This window comes from Betta splendens, chromosome 16 (genome assembly GCF_900634795.4).
Source record: "Betta splendens chromosome 16, fBetSpl5.4, whole genome shotgun sequence".
NCBI classification, from domain to species: domain Eukaryota; kingdom Metazoa; phylum Chordata; class Actinopteri; order Anabantiformes; family Osphronemidae; genus Betta; species Betta splendens.
The window spans coordinates 11,284,408-11,302,369 of NC_040896.2; the positions used below are offsets into that span (position 1 = coordinate 11,284,408).

The window sequence follows — 17,962 nt, forward strand, 5'->3', positions numbered from 1 at the left end:
GGGATTCATAGTTTATCTATAAACAGCTACACGGACTAATAATAAGTAAAATCACTTTCACACTCGGTAGAAGGGCGACACTTGTGAACTTCTATGATATAACTGTTGTAACAACACATTTCCTTTACCTTTTTGTGGTGATGTAGAATCTAGGCGTACTGTAGAGTATGTCTACAGAAGCAGATTAATATATTTTTTTTTCCTTCAACCATATTATAATTTGCCATAATTTATTCTAAAATGTTCATGTTAAAATTCTGTATCTAAATATGGAAAATCAGAAAAAAGCTAAATGTTTGCTTGCAGGCACAAAATAACAGCAAAACCAACACAAATGCTAATTATTAAAATTCATCAAATTGTTCACACTGTAGTTAAATAAAAATAACTTGATAAGTTTGATTATGTCTGTTTTTGTAATAATTACATTTTATCATGGAAGAAAAATCTATCAATGCGACAACACAGCAACACAGATCTACCCGAGTCACCCTGGTGATAGGATCACATGCTCACCACCGCCATCCGTGACTCAACTCGAAGGTGGGTGTCTGAAAGCTGTCACACTTACACACTCCAGCATCCTACCTAATCATCCACCTACTGTGCCACACAGCAGGGGGGAAGCAGGAGCGCAGGAGAGGGAGCCAGACTGGAGGAGAGGCAGTTAACAAGAGAGGAGGAGGAGGAGGAAGAGGAGGAAGAGGAGGAGGACAAAACAGTCAGACGAGGAGGCAAACACTTCTGGATGAGGAAGGACGGTGGGAGAAGGCCAAACGCATGCGATGCTGTTTGTTAATTAGCAGATGTCCTCTGAGTCAGCTGAGAGAAAATAAATAGAGCGAGAGATGAGGGTGATGTGACTCCACCCCCCCCACACACACCACCAACAGGTCTGCTGGGTGAGAAGCTGTCTCCATGGTGTGGAGGACACAGGAGGAGATGCAGCTCTCGCCTACATGGGTTGCTCTCACTGTAGAGACACACGAACACACACACACACACACACACACACACACACACACACACACACACACACACACACACACACACACGCACACACACACACACACACACACACACACACACACACACACACACGCACACACGCACACACACACACACACACACACACACACACACACACACACACACACACACACACACACAGGGCCTAAGCATATATATCCAGTATGTTAAGTCCAGTAGTAGCCGCTCAAGCTCTCAGTAGTCAGTGGTTTTGACCAAGTGCCCTTTTTGTGCTATTTTTCAGTGAGTTAGACAAATGAAAACATTAGTTGTAATTCAGATGAAATCGCTAATGTATCAGAACGTACTAACATCATGCTTGTTAGTGATGCATTCCATTAACACACTGAATCAGGAATTAATATAAGTAGTAAAACTCTATAAATAACACATGAACGCACTTAATTGCTAAGTACAAATGTTAGTTAGTAATTAGTATTCACTAAATTTTATTTTCCTCTTGAAAACTACAAAAAATACTATATTAATGAAGTATTTCTCTGGTTTCCCTGTTTACTGCATGTGTATCCATGACTCTGACCCTGAGCACACGAGGGTCAAAGAGCTGCCACGAGCAGTGATGGGTCTGGATGCTGGGAAATAGTCGGACTTACAGCGCCCTCCTCTGGTTGAAATGGGGCACGACAAGCTGAGCTGGACTCAGACGTGAGCTCGTTCGAAACGTAAACACAAAGCAGAGCCGGTTTTAAAAAGAAGTCGAGAGGCCGAGGGTAACATCTGTACAGTTTTTGTCTCCTGTTTTATTTGGATGAATGAAACACTTTCAGTTACAAAAATGACTTAAAATGAACAACACTGTACAATGAACAAGCAGAGTAATTTTTCTCCTTTTTTTGGTTTTCAAGATAAATACACTAAAAGGCTAAGTTGCTACCACAAAGGGGGGGGGGGGGGGGGGGGGGGGGGGGGGTTAAAGGGAAGAAGGCAGGATGAGACTGCTCACATGATGTAAGACAGAAAGAGGGGATTGATGGCAATGCGACCGTACCTGCAGACACACACACACACACACACACACACACACACACACACACACGCACGCACGCTGACTGTTGTGACAAGGGGAATTAAAGCAACTAGGAAGTTGGCAAACAGCAGGTTACAGTTGACAGTGCGGATCATGTGCGAGGACTTGTTGTCCGCAGAACAAGGAATCTTTTTGTCTTTTTTGCAAATTGCTGCAGCCACACCCTTTATGTCTTCCTGTAACTCCCGGCCACACACACACACACACACACGCACACACACGCACACGCACACACACACACACACACACACACACAGACACAGACACAGACACACACACACACACACACACACACACACACACACACACACACACACACACACACACACACACACACACACACACCATTCCATCTTCAGCAGCAGATAACAAGAACCCCAAACTTCCCCTCGCCAACGTTTGACAGCTCACTTTCTCGCACGCGCTCGCGGGGGTAAAGGTCTGACAGGTAGACGTTGGGAGCAAACATCAGGGTGGACAAATAAAAAGGAGGCAGGGAGGGGGATGATGGGAGTTAAGTAGTACTCTGGCAGCACGAGCAGAAAGGACAAGAACTCAAGAAGGATCAGAACAGCTACAAAGATACCAAGAGAAACTTCATCATCATCGTCATCATCATCATCATGATCATCATAATTATGAGAAGCTTAAGATTATTTTTCCAATGACAAATACTTAAAAATATACATTTCATCATCATCATCATCATAATTATCATCAGTATCATCATTTCCCTTTGGACAGCTGAGGTTAACGCTTCAAAGACCGACTCGCTAGGTGACGGAGGAGTGAAGGAGAGCGGGCGGCGGATGATGGAGAGAGGTGAGGATGCAGTGGAAGTGTCTGCGTCGATGAGAAAGTCAAGTTAGAGCTCTTTGGTTTTATTCTTTAACATCTGACTTGCTTTGCTGTGTTGCTGGAAAACCTTTGGACTAAAGCTGTATTGTCGAAGAGAGAGAGAGAGAGAGAGAGGAGGATGAAGAAGAGGAGGAAGAAGCGTGCGAGCGCGTGGACGCGAGTGGGCGGAGGAAGAAGCGGCGCCTTTGTTGCCGCGTTGCTCTGCTCGCTGCGGCTTCTCGCGCTCCAGCTGCTCGTGTTGACATGATGTCAGTCACGTTCCAGCGTTTCATCCCCTTTCCAAGAGTTGGAGGAGAAGCCTATGGCCTAAACACGAGGCCCAACTGTCCTGGGCCTGAGGGGCCTACGCCTCCAATTAGATTTTGGTTATGAAGTGAAAAAGTTCAGTCAAAAGGCACAAATGTCACAAATAGTAGAGTCTGCACATCACTGGTGCTGTTCAGGACCAAGCTGAGCTGCCAGTGATCCCAGTGGCCAGTGAGTGGAGCTGCAGTGTTAAAAGCTGACTGTGATCATTGCCAGCACCCATAATAGTAGTAAACGGAGCTAAGCTAACGGCCTGCTGGTTTTGCCTGGAGCTGCCGAACGGCCAAGCGGCCGTCAGGACTTGAGGAAGTGTGTGGTTCCGGCCGGGTTCTGCAGCGGGGCATTGACTTTGGTATCATTCGCTAAGGGGGTATCCCCGCCGCAGAGGCCTGCGCTTTGCACACGGTCCCTCGAACCCTGAGACGCGCAGGGACGCGCGGCGCCGCTTCCCCGCGAGCAGAGCAGCGACTCATGGCAACGTCCAATCACGCGCGCTCTTCTTCCACCTCCCGCCTCCTCAGCGCGCGGCCCGTGTCTGGATGTGTCACCTAGCAACCTCGGCCTCAGTCCTTCCCTGATCGCCCGCCCCGCGGCGCTCCCTGATTGACGTGGACGCGGAGCGGCCAATGTGAAGCCTCATCAGGCCATAAAGAAAGGTGAGAGAGGGCTCGGGGGCAACGCTGATAAAGTTGCTCTGGGACACAAACCCAGAAGCTGTTTAAAGCCGAAAACAGACCAAAGCTTTGATCCCGGACGTCTGCAGAGGAGCAGCGCTAAGCTCACGGTCCACATTTGACAGGGAGGAAGCAGCGAGGGTCAGATATGAGGAGAGGACTGTGTTCAAAGCTCAACACAGAGAAGGGGGTGTTTTCCAGGGCGACGGTGTGTGTGTGTGTGTGTGTGTGAGTGTGTGAGTGTGTGTGTGTGTGTGTGAGCAGACCACAGCATCAGCCCAACCTTAAATGGCACCTTCTGAATCCCATGGAGCGAATCTTTGATCTGCTCCATGATCTGTTACATCCCAGATCAATGCCCCATCTCTTGACCTTTGACCTGCGTCTGCTCCCAATCACACCATCACACACACACACGCGCGCGCGCCCGCACCTTAACACTGGTCCCCACTTGAACTCAGCATTTTTAAAGCATTCATCTATTTGGTTTATCATCAAAGAATATGAGGTATATGATGAACTATCTCTCTTTTACATCCTACAGCGGATGGAGAAGAATTGAACTGAAACGTAAAGAAAGCTGAAAACGTCTGAGGGCAATTCACGGGTGGAACTCACCCTCCGTCTCTCTCGCCTCCTTCTTCCTAATCTATTGTGTAAAAAACTTGAGCCCCAGTTGATCTTTTCTTCTGTTTTTGGTTGTGTAGCTGTAAAGCTTTCAGTGTGTTCTCCCCGTGGAGAAAATATAGAGATCAGAGGCAGCACCGTGTCTCAGAGAACAGCTCGTGCTTCAATTAGCACATCTCATATATTTAGGCCTGTTTCACTGTGTCCGTGTCTCCGGTAACTCAAACCGAACTCGTTTCTCAGCGTGTCCCACACAGTGCTGCCTCTCACGTCTGTGAGCTTCCTCTCCCCTTTAAGAGAAGACGAGAATACGTTCATGGCTGACCGCGCCATCGGCCATATTCACTTATTAAGTCCCTAAAGGACCCGTGGTTGCATTTCAGGTATTATTTGGTTTAAAGAAGTAAGAAAGAGCTTGAGCAGGGGGCAAAAAAGTCTGTCACAAATACATCCAAGAATGTGAAAAAAGCACCTCTAGGAATAAATTAACCAATAAATAGCAAGAGAAAAAACATAACAAGCAAATAAATCAACCCTACCCTGAATAAATAGTACAATCAAAAGTCTAACTCATCATTAATAAGGAAAAATGAAAAGGCCAAAGAGAGATAGTTAAAGTTTTTGGTCTAAAATCAAGTTATTATCATCAATGTTTTTAGGATCTTTTTTTTCTCAAAGTCTTTTTTGTTAAGTTTTTTTCTTTTTCATACATTAGCGATAAGTAAGCAGTAGAACATAGATCTTTTTTCTACAAAATCTATAGAAGCACTAACAGATACATTCCGTCTAAGAGTCAACGTGGAGAAAAGGTTTCACCTTCGAGGCCCCACATCTAAAGTTTGGTTTGTGAAACGATTCGCGTGTCCACTGTGTGTGTGTGTGTGTGTGTGTGTGTGTGTGTGTGTGTGTGTGTGTGTGAGTGTGTGTGTGTTTCTTCTGCTGTGGATGAAGTCAGATAATCTTTGGATAGTTTTACGTCCCGCTCTCAGACTGCCAGCGTGACCGAGGCGCATCGTTCTGCATGTAGTGTGCGTTCCATCAGGATCCCCATTCGTTTGGGTTCTTTTAAATACGATTCACACTCACATACAGACGAATGCGCTGATTCACCTCAGCCTTGTGTTAACGTGAACCCGTCCCTTTCCGCTGCCTTTTGCTTAGTTCAGCATTTGGTTTGGTTTTGCTATTCAACTCTGTTTTTGGCTTTTTTGTGTTGTCTTTTTTTCTGCCAAGACAGTCTGTTTCTTTATCTAATAAAAATCTGGAAGCTAATTTTCACAGTATTTTTTCCAGCCACCTGATAAAAATCTCTAGCACAGCTACAAAAAACCAAAATGAAATAAATAAGGAGCTCTTGTAGTAAGCGAGTACGTTATTCCAAATGAGTAGTAAGCACTAAAGTACAGTACATAAAACGGCATCAAGAGACACAGCAGAGATAAAACCATCGGAACCAAGAACAGAAAAATAAAAACAGATCTTTAGAAGATTTCAGTTCAGTGAGGTCATTTGCGTTTAGCTCCATCCAGGACCAGAGAGCTGAGCTGGGGGGAGGGAGGGAGGGAGGCGGGGGAGGCGAGGAGGCGTCTGCCCTGCTGCTCTCCTGTCTGTCTGCCTGTCTCACCTGTCCTTCATACGTGCTACGCAGGCCCCGAAGCAGACAGACAGACACACAGACACACAGACAGGCTTCACTCCCTCACCTTGTCCCCCCCCCTCCTCCCCCCGGCCACATTTGGTTTGGGTTCTTTTTGGTTTGCTTCTGTCATTCCTTGGGTTGTGTTGGTTTTTGGTTTTGGGTTTATTTTTGGTATCCTCTTACAAAAGTGAGTCCCTCCCTCCCTCCCACCGCGCCCCTCGTCCTGGGGGTTGGGAGTAAAGGAGCAGTTTCCTAAATAAAGCTTCCCCCGTGTGGGCTCTGTGGGCGGGTGGGGGTGGAGGGCTTCACACCTGGGGGGCTTCCGGTGGCAGTGTCCGGTTCTGCGCCGCACCCCGGCCCCTCGGTGTCGTTATTGTGTTCACACGTCTCGGCGGAGGCTCCTCGGGACGAGACGAGCCTTCAGAATGCTTTGGTTTCCATTTGAAAATTAATGTCAGTGCGAGGTGAAAAACGAAACGTGACTGATGGAGTGATGATGGAAAACAGACAAATATCAGTAAACACGTCTAGACAGACAAGTGAGGGGCGTCTACGCTGATGGACGAGGCAGGAACGACCCAGGCTGTGACTAAACTTGGCTTTATTGACTTATTTAGGCTTCAGATCTGCAATCACAGCCCTATTTCATACTCTCCCTAACAAACGTCGTTATCGGTGTGACGTTTCCAGGGCGTATTCATTTAGACTCGCTGAGAAACGGGTTGTTTTGAAATGTGAGGAGAGGCCGGTTCTGATTATTAAGAGCTCATGTTTAGGCCTTGTTAAATCATCTGGTACCCTCTAATGCCTGACCTGGCGAGGACCGAGCCTCGTTTCAGCTCTGTCGTCTCTGTTCCTGCAGAAAACAACCAAGAACAAAATGCACAATGACACAAACATGTATGATGAACATGATGACAGCGATGATGATTCAGGCTCCGAACGCTACCACTACGAAAGCTGCAACAATAAATAGGGAGCTGGACTTTAACAGGACGCTAATAAATAATAATAAAATAAAACGAACCCCAAAATGTAAAGAAGCGGAAAACTGGACAGCAAGCGCTTGTCAGTGAGATTCAAGCCAATGAAGCAATGATTTGCTCTTAGAACCAGAGGTAGGTGATGAGACTAAACTCATCACGGTACAGCAATGATCCACACGTCTGACAATCTTACAAAATTATTAAAAATATCTAGCATGAAAACCTGCAAGTGACCCACGAGCTGACGGAGATGAGATGAGTCAATGGCTCAATGCGAGTGTGTGTGTGTGTGTGTGTGTGTGTGTGTGTGTGTGTGTGTGTGTGTGTGTGTGTGTGTGTGTGTGTGTGTGTGTGTAGCAATAGAGTCCTGGTCCTGGACAGCTTCAGTATTTACACGTCCTTTGAATAAAGCTTTTCTCTCCGTATTTTTGGTTTTTGGTATTTGGGATTTTGGTATGGTTGTCGTCTTTTTTTGTCACTGTGTGTTCCTCCGCCGTCTCCTCCCTTCAGGTTAATTTTTGGTTTAAACTTCTCCTCCCTGCTCCTCTTTATTCAGACCCGCAGCGTTTTGAAGTAACTAAAACTAGAAAAAGGAAAACGTGAGCACGGTCCTCCTCTCCGTTGCTTTTGTTGTTGTTGTTGTTTTTTTTTTGTGTCCTTCCTTTTGTCACACAGTAACGTTATCGTTTGTCATTTTTGGTTTATGCACTTCGACAGGCATCTCTGCCGTCTCCTCCGTCTCTTTGTCAAAGAGTCATTGGTTTGTTTTCCTTCAGAGAGAAAGAGTGGAGAGGCGCCATGTCAACAGTAGACGTTATTGACAAAAAGGTCCCACGTCGCCTCCTCTCCATCTGTTTGGATAGATAAAGATTTTTGGTTTCAATCTTCCCTTTTCTCCCTCCTCCCCTCTTTCACTTCTCTCCATCCGTCTCTCCTCTTTCATTCTGTGTATTTTTGGCATCGAAAGAATGAGAGAGAAAGAAGGAGAGAGCCATTGTGAAAAAAAAATACTTGGAAGAAGAGCGCATGAGAGGGAAAGAGATAGCTTTGGTGTGAAAGACGAGGTTCTCGGTTCCTCCTCCCTCCTCCTCTCTGATTGGCCCGTGGCGCGGTCACTCGATCTTGGAGCCGCCCAGGGACGGCGGGCTGTGTGCCATCTCGCTGGAGGAGCAGGAGGAGGCGGGGCTGGAGCAGGGGGAGGGGGAGCAGGGCGTGGGGCTGATGCTGCCGGCCGGGGGGAAGGGGGGGGGCTGGGAGGCTTTGGCTACGGCGGCGCTGACCAGGCCAGCGCCGGGGTTCTGGCTCATGTGGAGGAGAGCGGGGTGGTTGAGGAAGAGGGAGGAAGGGAGGCCCCCTCCTTGGCCCCCGGAGGCCCCCAGCATCACCTTACTGCCTCCCTCAAGACTGGAAAGAGGCAGCTGGCCACCACTGGCTGCTAGGGCTGCGGGAGAGGAGACAGGAGCACAGCGTCAGAGCATGCATTTCAAAATAAAGCTTACTTTAATGTCGTTCTTCTAGGATTCGATGGGTTTGTGTTGTGTATTCATGGTCTAATCTCTCAGTCAATGAAAGCTTTTGTATCAAACAGGAAGATTAGCATGTTTTTATTGGGTCGGCCGACAGTCTGTCAGCCGAGCTCAGGTTAATCATTTCCTACAGTCGGAGAAAGTGCCCGAACTTGTTGCACGCGGCAGAAGTAGGTGGGGAACAACCGCCACCGCTGCTTTTAAACAGGGGGGGGGGAGTGGTGACAAAACTGCTGCTCTGTGGGAACACATTCATGTTTTTGTGTCTCTGTGGGAAATCGGTTGAGAAAAGAGAAAGGGCACGAACCGCGTTCTCTCCCCGCAGATGGGATAAAAGCCAATTGTTATGATTACAGCTTGTGTAACATCTGGGACAACAGTCCGGCGACAGGTAAGCTGACGCGAGTGGGCCGTTGCCGTGGAAACAAGGGGCGTAATTAGCTGCGGCTCCTTTCACGAACGCGTGTCCCTGAATAACTTCTTACACGGAGCACGCTGCATAGCAACAGTGACATCCTTTTTTATAAAGGCCTTAGTAACGTTGGATGAAATGAGAACATGAAAGGCACGAACACACACACAAACACACACACACACGCTTCATCTCAGTCACGCAGACACTTGATGGGATGGAGTCGCAACACGTGAAAAAACTACTTCCTGTTTCTGATGCTCACTCGCGTCCCCGTCAGTCATTTACCAGCCAGATTTGATTCAGCCGCCGCGACGGTATTACTCATCGCTGCACTCCCGCTTTTAAAGCGTCCCCCGTCTGGAAACATCCGCTCTGCTGACGATGGTCAGCTCTGCACGACTGCACGCTTCGCGGCGCTGTTCTCGCGTGTAGGAAGGAGCGCGTCGTGCAGCGTGGGAGTGTGTAGGAGCGCACGCTGAACATTAAAACTGATTTGCACAGTTTTCCAATGAAACGATAACGCACACCTCCACCTCGGCCTTGACCCGTGAATTCTGTTGTGTTCATCAAAGACGCTGATGCTAAACTCTGTTTTCTCTCCTGAAATAAACCGACGGCCTATAAGTCGTCTTTGCCACACACACACCTTGGATAGTGGCCAGGGGATTGTTACCGAGGAGGGCTTGGTTCATCCCTGTGTTTACTCCCATCACAGTGTTCCTGTTGTGTCACGCACGCACACACACACACACGCACGCACACACGCACACAGCACCGTACATGTAACCAGACACAGACAGGCAGAGGGGAAAGGGCGAGAGAAGGCAGGTTTAGTAGCAAGGACAAAGAGAGGGCAGACCCAGCCCCGTGCACAAGGCTGGAAACACACACAACGTTATGACACATCAGCTTCCAAAGGCAGACACCGGCGTCGTATTGCCGTATTTACCTCAAGTTCGCAGCAAAGTCGGTGATGTAGTTGGACATGTCACCGTTCTTTTTGCCCATGCGCCATAAGCTGTGAACAGAGGAACCGCACAGAGAATTAGAACGCACTGCCGCGCCGCCCAGAGGCATGTTGGGATATTAGCGTGGGTATAAATGAGCATTCTGAAACCATTCCCTCATCCACTACTTCCTGTTTAACTCACTCGCCAGTCAGCCGTGAAGAACGGAGACATTTACTCACTTTAAAAGTGATGCACAGTCAATACGCGAATACTCTGGATACTTCTGGAAACAGGTAACTTCCTTTACCAGCACAGTTCAGAATCTCTGTCATTTCATTAAACCTAAGCTGCAGCAATCAGCCTCCAACTATCAACGGCAGATGAAGATCAATCATATGCTGATGTGTGAGGATGGGGAGCTCCCTGCCGCGTGCTGTCGGAGTCTTACCCTGTGTTAAGGTTCAGTGTGCTGTGGCTGGGGGCGGCTGGAGTGGCCGGGCTCGCCGTGCTGCGTGGGGGGGGGGTCGCCGGGGAGGGCGCGGAACTGAGAGACGGGTGAGTGGAGCTGAGCGAGGGGTGAGTCGAGGTGAGGCTGGAGGTCAGGGGGCAGGCGGAGGACATGGTCGTCACTGTTGTGCTGCTGAGACTGGTCACGGCCTGCGACAGCTGGTTCGACATCTGGCGGAGGGACAGACACGGGTCTCTCTCTCTGTGCACGAATGACTCATTCGGAGGTGGTGATGTGAGGAGGTGTGTGAGGCGCGTCAGGTTTACCATGTGAGGGCTGTAACAGGGCGGCTTGTGCGTTGGCGGGGCAGAAGGGGGCTGGCTGGGCAGGGGGGGGGTGGCACTGCTGGGGTTGATGCGCTTCTCTTTCTGCCGGCGGTTGCAGAACCAGACTCGGATCACCTCCTTCTCCATGTTGAGCTGCTCGGCGATCAGCAGGATCTCCTCTGAGGTAGGCTTCTGGTTCTGCGGGACGGAGGTCGGGCAGGAATATGGATCAAGCGGACGAATCGCGGGCTGTGGCGTCGTAAAACCACGTGCATGCTGTATACTCAGCCTTTTGGCTTGGGAGTGATGTGCAACCTTGAATTAGTCAAAAATTAAACAGTCAATGATCTCACCGTCAGGAATGCGCGCTCGAGGGCCACGCGTACATTCGTCTCAATGCTGGTTCTCTTCTTCCTGCGGCGGCCGGGGATTCCCTCGAAGCCCAGAGACGGAGAGGACAGAGAGCTGGGGCTGGGCAGGGTGCTGTCTATGGACATGGTTTCTGAGGGCAAACACACACAAATGAAGGTTTACAGACTTAGAACCGGATGAGTGCGTTCCTATAACATCACGTGCGCGCAACAGGGAAAAGGTGGAGCACGGCTGCTTCACCTGCATCGTTCAGCCACTTCTCCAACAGCGGCTTCAGCTTGCACATGTTCTTAAAGCTCAGATTGAGGGCCTCGAAGCGGGAGATGGTCGTCTGGCTGAAGTCGTTGCCGTACAGCTTCCCCATGGCCAGGCCGACGTCTCCCTGGGGGGCGAGGAGCGAAAGGAGGTCAAGGTAACGCCCAGCTGATCCACTGAGGCCCGTGCTTCGACTCCGTCTTACCTGCGTGAAGCCCAGTTTGATGCGTCTCTGCTTGAAAGTGCGGGCGAACTGCTCCAGCTCCTCCAGGTCGCTGGGCTCCTCGGGGTGAGAGGTCACCGACGGCATCGCGGTCACACCTCCGCCGCCGCTCACCTCCACACTCTTGTCGCGCTGCAGCGACGCAACAGCAGCGAGGGTGAGAGAAAGCGAGAAAGACGTGCGTGAGATAAAACCGGTCTCACGGCTGAAGTGACTGGTTCTTCCTTTTCCACTGAGAGGAGTGAAGTTTCCTCTCACCTGTGCTTGGAGCCCCATTCTGGTTGGAGCAGACAGCAGGCTCCCTTGATTTTGCTGAGGTAGCGGAATAAGATTTGGTGTCGATAGGAGTCCTGAGAAAAAGAAAAGCCCGTAATTCGTTTATTATGACATTTATGAAGAGAACAAAACAGAAGAATATAAAGTCCTAATAAAAACCTTGCTGGCCTTGCTGTGCCTGTGGGAGGAGGAACTGGGCTGGAGACTGGAGCGGGTGACCCGGCACCAACACCAACTGCTGAAGCTGAAGCAACTGCTGGATGTCCTGAGAATGATCAGCGAGCAGAAAACACACACGTCAGCGAAACCGTGAGGAAAAACACACACACATGTTGGTCGAGATCTCCAGCTGCAGAGAGGAGCCGATCAAACGTACAGAAAGCGCCGGGTGTCGTACAGTGTCGAGAAAAGAGAAGGAAAACACGTGCGTTCGTGCAAGGTGGAAACTGTGAATCATGATGTTTGCAACAGACATGCAGGAAGGACTGTTCCACAGCCTGATGCCGTGATGCTGGCTCCCTAATCGAGCTGTTCGTCAGGAAGCGACTCTGATTGGCTGCCAGTACCTGGGCGGTGAGCTGGATTGGCTGAGAGAGGGTGAGCTGGGGTGGAGGAGGGGGGGCGGGGACGCTCTGGCCCGTCTGCTCCTGCAGGTTTTGCCCCTGCGTCTGCGCCTGCGCCTGCGTCTGCGACTGGGCCTGCTGACCCGTCTGTCCCGCCTGCTGCTGCTGCTGCTGCTGCTGGGCCTGCTGATTGGCCGCGGCGGCGGCGGCGGCTGCCTGAGCTTGCTGATTGGCCTGGGCGGCTGCGTGGGCAGCGTGAGCGGCGTGGGCCGCGCTGGACTGCTGCACGGCAGCAGCCAGGAGCTGCGCCTGCGCCTGCTGCAGCAGCAGCTGCTGCTGCGCCGGCAACAGGGCCGTGAGCTAGCGAGAGGAGAGACGACAGGGGCGGCGGAGAGGAAGGAGACAACGAGGGAGAGAGAGAGTTCACAAAGCAGCAGGAGCGAGCAAGATTAAAGCAAAGCGTGTGTGTGCGTGTGTGCGTGTGTGTGTGTGTGTGTGTGTGTGTGCGCGTGTGTGCACGTGTGTGTGCGTGTGTGTGTGTGTGTGCATGTGTGTGTGTGTGTGTGTGTGCGTGTGCGTGTGCGTGTGTGCGCGTGCATGTGCGTGCGCGTGCATGTGCGTGTGTGTGTGTGTGTGTGTGTGTCTATGTGTGTCTGTGTGTGCAGCCTCACCCCTGCTAGCTGGGAGCCGGTCAGCATCAGCTGTGTGTGTTGCAGGGCGTTCTGCGAGGGGGACGGGCCGTGGGGGGAAGGAAGGGCCGGGGACATCTCACCACACTCCTCCATCTTACTCTGAGGACAAGGGACAGACGAGCAAATGCATCAGTGTTAATTGCAAAAAACGGCTGCATCCTCAAAAAGGTTTAGGTCTTTCTGAGCTCACCTGACTAAATACAGGCTCATGATAGAAGTAATCTGCTAATTGTGGGGAATTCAGTCAGTGAACTGAAATGCTTCCACTAATTTGCTGTTTTCACGCACAAAGGGCTGCTCTTTTTTCCCAGGATGGCGCTCGATGAGGCGTGTTTGAACGCGGACGGGGACTCGTCTCGCTGACTGGTTTGCATTTCTCTAGTGCTATGCAAATGTGAAGGATTTCACCTTTTAGCGAGCCGTGTCATTATGGATTTATTGCAGCTTTGAATGGGTTTGTGAAAGGAGAGTAAATCATACTCTCTGCTCTCGGGGCGATTTGTTTACATTGCGGAGAGGTTTACATCAGCCTCAATGTCACACGTGACAAAGGAGCCGTTCAGTGCTTAGAAATGAACAGAGAACGGAGGCAGACATACTGTCAGTATGATTGTGTGACCAAGACACAAAGGGTGAACAACGCAGGCCTGGGCATATGTCCAGACATGCACGGGTAGCACACACACACACACACACACACACACACACACACACACACACACACACACACACACACACACACACACACACACACACACACACACAGAAACAAAACATTAGAAACCTAAACTACAAATGCTTCTTTTGGTAATAAAAAAATGTAAAACACTAATAATTATTTAGCAAATGCAAATATTTTCAGTAAATGTAAACCAAATAGTCACTTCCTTCTGATGATGTCTGATGTGAGTGATTATTTTTGCCTTTTGTGACTATCTACTATCTCTTCTCTACTTTCTGCCGCCGCTTTGATGCCAGCGGTGCTTTGTCTCAGTCGTGTAGGTGAAAGAAGTGGGAGATGTAATGAAGGCAACAATCACAGGGTTCACGTGTACCTGGTGATTTGGTTCAGGCCCATTCCGCTCTGAATCTGCGTGGGAGGGAGAGGAAAATGTGAGAAATCGATCATGTGCTGAAGCCCAAACGCACAAACCAGCGCATCCAGTGCGCATGGCGCGTCTCCAGCCTCTCAAACCTGCCGTTCGGGTCATTGTGATGCGCTTCTCTGCAGCCTACCTGTGCCGTCCAGCGGAGAGTCGGCCCCTACTTTCTCCACCTCCACTGGCTTTGACATCCTGATATCTGCAACAGGAAGACGCGCAGATCAGCGACAGTCGGCAAGGTTGCTCTTAAATCTGTGTCAGATGAAAAGCGCCTACGGCGGCAGAACGGGAGGCGTTCGCGAAGCAGGTGATGTGGATCTCGATGACGCGGAGGGAAAGAAAGGTTAGGGCTGTTTTCAGGTCACAGACTGAGCCTACACACTGTACACCAAACAATGTGGCTGAATCATTCACAAGTTCAGAGCAGCCCACATTCATTCACTCTTTCCAATTAGCGGTTGAGCTCGGAGTAGGCTGACCCAAGGTGTTTGCTTGTTCTATATTTAACCCGAGGTGTTTACGTGGGAGCACGCACCTAAAAATGTCTCATGTTGTGTGTCACTCATTGCAAGACCACATCACTTCCTGGTTGATACTGTATTGGGACAGTCCCTATGGCAACGAGAGTGAATGGAGGGAGGCAGTAAATTTAGTTTAAAATTCTGTTGATGGCAAAGACAAAGGGGCCTTTGAGTCAGAAGAGAGTGTATAAAAGATAGGGAAGACAATGTTTGGAAAAAAGTGTGTGTGTGTGTGTGTGTGTGTGTGTGTGTGTGTGTGTGTTTGTGCCAGTGTCACTCAGCCGCGACTATTATCTCACTATAAAAGCCTTTTTATTTGTCTAAAACCACAAACTGTAAGACGACTTTTGCCGTGTCCATTTGAAACCTTTTTCTTCTCTCTTCTTCTCTCTCCCAGCGACAAAAACACACACACGCAGCAGCTACTTCCCTTTTGTGAAAACATGCAAATCTGCCCAACGACCAACTAATTATATCTGCCACCTGCAGAATCCAGTCTCCCTCCTCCTTTCCCTCCGTCCCCTCTCGCCCCATCGCTCCTCTTCTTCATCATCTCACGCACACACACACACACACACACACACACACACACACACACACACACACACACACACACAGAAAGTGCTGACTCTGTGGCAAACTGCGGCCTGTTGCAGCGCTTTTATCAACATCACACAGCGAATGCAGAAACGACACCTATTTGACTTGCTGCACTGCGATCGAGCGGGCGGTCAGCGACGGTTTGCGCCATTGGGGGGCAGCAATGGCACACAGAGACACACTGGATTCACTGACCAGCACAGACCTGGCGCCCGGGCTAAACGCAGAGTCGGACACCACTCGGCAGCGTTGACGCGTCTGTTTCGCGTCTGTTTCGGTGCAGCAGATGTGAGAGCGCCGGCTTTGAACGCGATCGAACGTGCGGCGTTTATGGGAAGGGGGACGTCTCAATGCTGGCACGCCGATTAGAACCCAGGGTCACGGTGCACACGCACGCACACACAACCACACCAAGACGCACACGCTGACCACAGGATTTCCCTCAAATAAATGGACTTCTGCAAAAAATCTAATTTGGTCGCCGACCGTGAGGATGCAAACATCTGCTTGAGCTATTATTAGGGCCAATTAGCGGTTATTCCAGCATTGCATGTGGCTCCTGTCTGGGTGTTACTGTACTCTGAAAATGATATAATGAAACCAAAGACAACAAAAAGCCCATCGTTGGTCAACGTTTGGTGGAAACCCACTGAATCTACACCAAGCGTGCTGGATGGACACGTTTAACAGCAGCAGTGGCCGTGGAGCCGTCCCAAAGCCGTGCTGGCGGCTCCGGGGGCACGCGGGGGTGCCGTGTATTGATTCATGGCTCAAAAAGGCCTACAGGCAGTAGCATGGTGGATAATGTGGTCAGTAATACAGTGGTGGGACAGTATATCAAGATGCACCGTCTTTTTCTCACTTCCCCTCCCGACTTCCCCTTGTACTGGGTTGAACGCAGAGTGCTAAACCCAACACTTACTGTCAGTGAGGCTATTAATATTAGCCCGGTCTCTCTCTCTCTCTCTCTCTCTTTCTCTCACTCCCTCTTTTAAAACATTGCTGTCGTTTACAACGCGCTGATACAAACAGCTGCACGTCCAGAGCAGAGGGACCTTTGTTTTGTGACTTAATTAGCTTCAGCCTGTGCATTTACAGGACTGTTGGGGAACTTTTAAAAGTGCGATTACTCTCTCGTCAGTTCGTCGCTAGGCTGTCGCACTGTTTGCTAATCTTAGAGCAAAGCTGAGGGTTTATCTTGATCCAGCGAGGCCGAAGTGCTACACCAGCCTCTGCCTTAAACAGGCCACATTTACTGCTCTATAATCCTGTGTCATGAATAAATGATGCAATAGAAGGAACGAGGAACAACGGTGTCTCTGCTCAGTCTGGACTGTTTCTGTTATTCTCCTCTGGGTATTTTGGCTGAGATGAAACTGTGCTGCAGCCCCCACCACCACCACCCCCCCACACCCCACTTCCTGATTCAGGACACAACCCCAACGCCACGGGGGGTGTCTGGGAGCGGGACTCATCACACACACAACTAACTACAGAGTTCTCAAAACCAAGCCGCTCTCGGGGCTCGGACATGATGATGATTGCAAATAAATGTTTTCCATTCACGGCTGAGCATCGAACGCCGCGCGACGCCTTCGAGGGCGAATTGATGAGCTGGCGTCGGAATTTAAGAAAAAAGGAGGGAGCTGAAATGGAATTTAAAAAACGAATAATTGGGCAGAGACGTGGTTTAAGAGTGAAGGAATAAAGTGAAGTTAAATAAAGTGTGTGGTCACAGCAGCAGGTTGACCATTAAGGCTGAGGCATTTGACATTGAGCTGACTCACACACACAATGATTCAACATTTAAAACTCTAAATATGATGTAGTTACAACATGATGTGCTAATTCACACATCCCATTATACAAAGGCCTATGAGAGACAGCTTTTATTCTATATGCATAAATATTAAAGGTGTTGAGTGTAAAAAATTTTTTTTTTTACCTACTGCAAATCTGTACTTTGACTAGAAGAACAGAATTAAAAGTGCAGGAGGCAAAATCACTGTACTGACACTATTATGAGTTCCAATTTGAACGTGGTGAAAATAGTTATACAAAACAATTCTACATTTTTTTATTTGATTATTAAAATAATTATTACATTTTTTCCATTAAACTAGCATTTTGTAATTTTCACTGAATTGTGGCACAATATGTTTTGTTCCTACTTGTTGCAGGGTGTGAGCAGGATGTGTCGCCCTGGTCAAAGCAGCTCACACATCAGCACATCAGTGACCACAGCGTGGTGAAGAAGTGACTCCTAACTCTATTACTCCTTTAAAGTCATTAATTTCTTCGGTATCATATCAGGACAGCACAGTGTGAGCTAATTGACATTTATGCGATGCCTTCTGGTAATTGGTGAGTCAGCTGTGCTTTTCTCTCAGACTCGTCGGTCAAACGATCGTGTGTCTGTTGCATTTCGCAGCCTGAGCTGGCCTCCGACACACGGCAGCCGCCACCGCGTGTCATACGTGACAATCACAGCTATTTCAGGCCCATCGACAGGTCACGCGTACACA

The 17,962-nt window shown here is 49.4% G+C and overlaps 1 protein-coding gene across 11 annotated transcripts in view; it reads right to left on the bottom strand.

Moving 5' to 3' along the window:
* Nucleotides 1–1,761: 1,761 nt before the first annotated feature.
* The window catches only part of pou2f2a (POU class 2 homeobox 2a), a 56,190-nt gene continuing 39,989 nt past the window's right edge, over nucleotides 1,762–17,962 (bottom strand). For 4 of the 11 annotated variants that reach the window (XM_055503094.1, XM_055503096.1, XM_029128952.3 and 1 more), the window contains exons 2-14: nucleotides 14,450–14,515; nucleotides 14,269–14,303; nucleotides 13,193–13,312; nucleotides 12,525–12,881; nucleotides 12,118–12,223; nucleotides 11,665–12,032; nucleotides 11,445–11,586; nucleotides 11,186–11,334; nucleotides 10,833–11,030; nucleotides 10,507–10,736; nucleotides 10,058–10,126; nucleotides 9,755–9,828; nucleotides 1,762–8,608 (exon numbers count right to left, since the gene is read on the bottom strand). In XM_055503094.1, coding sequence (XP_055359069.1) covers nucleotides 8,280–8,608; nucleotides 9,755–9,828; nucleotides 10,058–10,126; nucleotides 10,507–10,736; nucleotides 10,833–11,030; nucleotides 11,186–11,334; nucleotides 11,445–11,586; nucleotides 11,665–12,032; nucleotides 12,118–12,223; nucleotides 12,525–12,881; nucleotides 13,193–13,312; nucleotides 14,269–14,303; nucleotides 14,450–14,515 — 2,243 coding nt within the window. In that variant the 3' untranslated portion in view covers nucleotides 1,762–8,279. The remainder of the gene's footprint in view (nucleotides 8,609–9,754; nucleotides 9,829–10,057; nucleotides 10,127–10,506; nucleotides 10,737–10,832; nucleotides 11,031–11,185; nucleotides 11,335–11,444; nucleotides 11,587–11,664; nucleotides 12,033–12,117; nucleotides 12,224–12,524; nucleotides 12,882–13,192; nucleotides 13,313–14,268; nucleotides 14,304–14,449; nucleotides 14,516–17,962) is intronic. The other 7 variants (XM_055503100.1, XM_029128959.3, XM_029128961.3 and 4 more) reach the window with 5 other exon arrangements.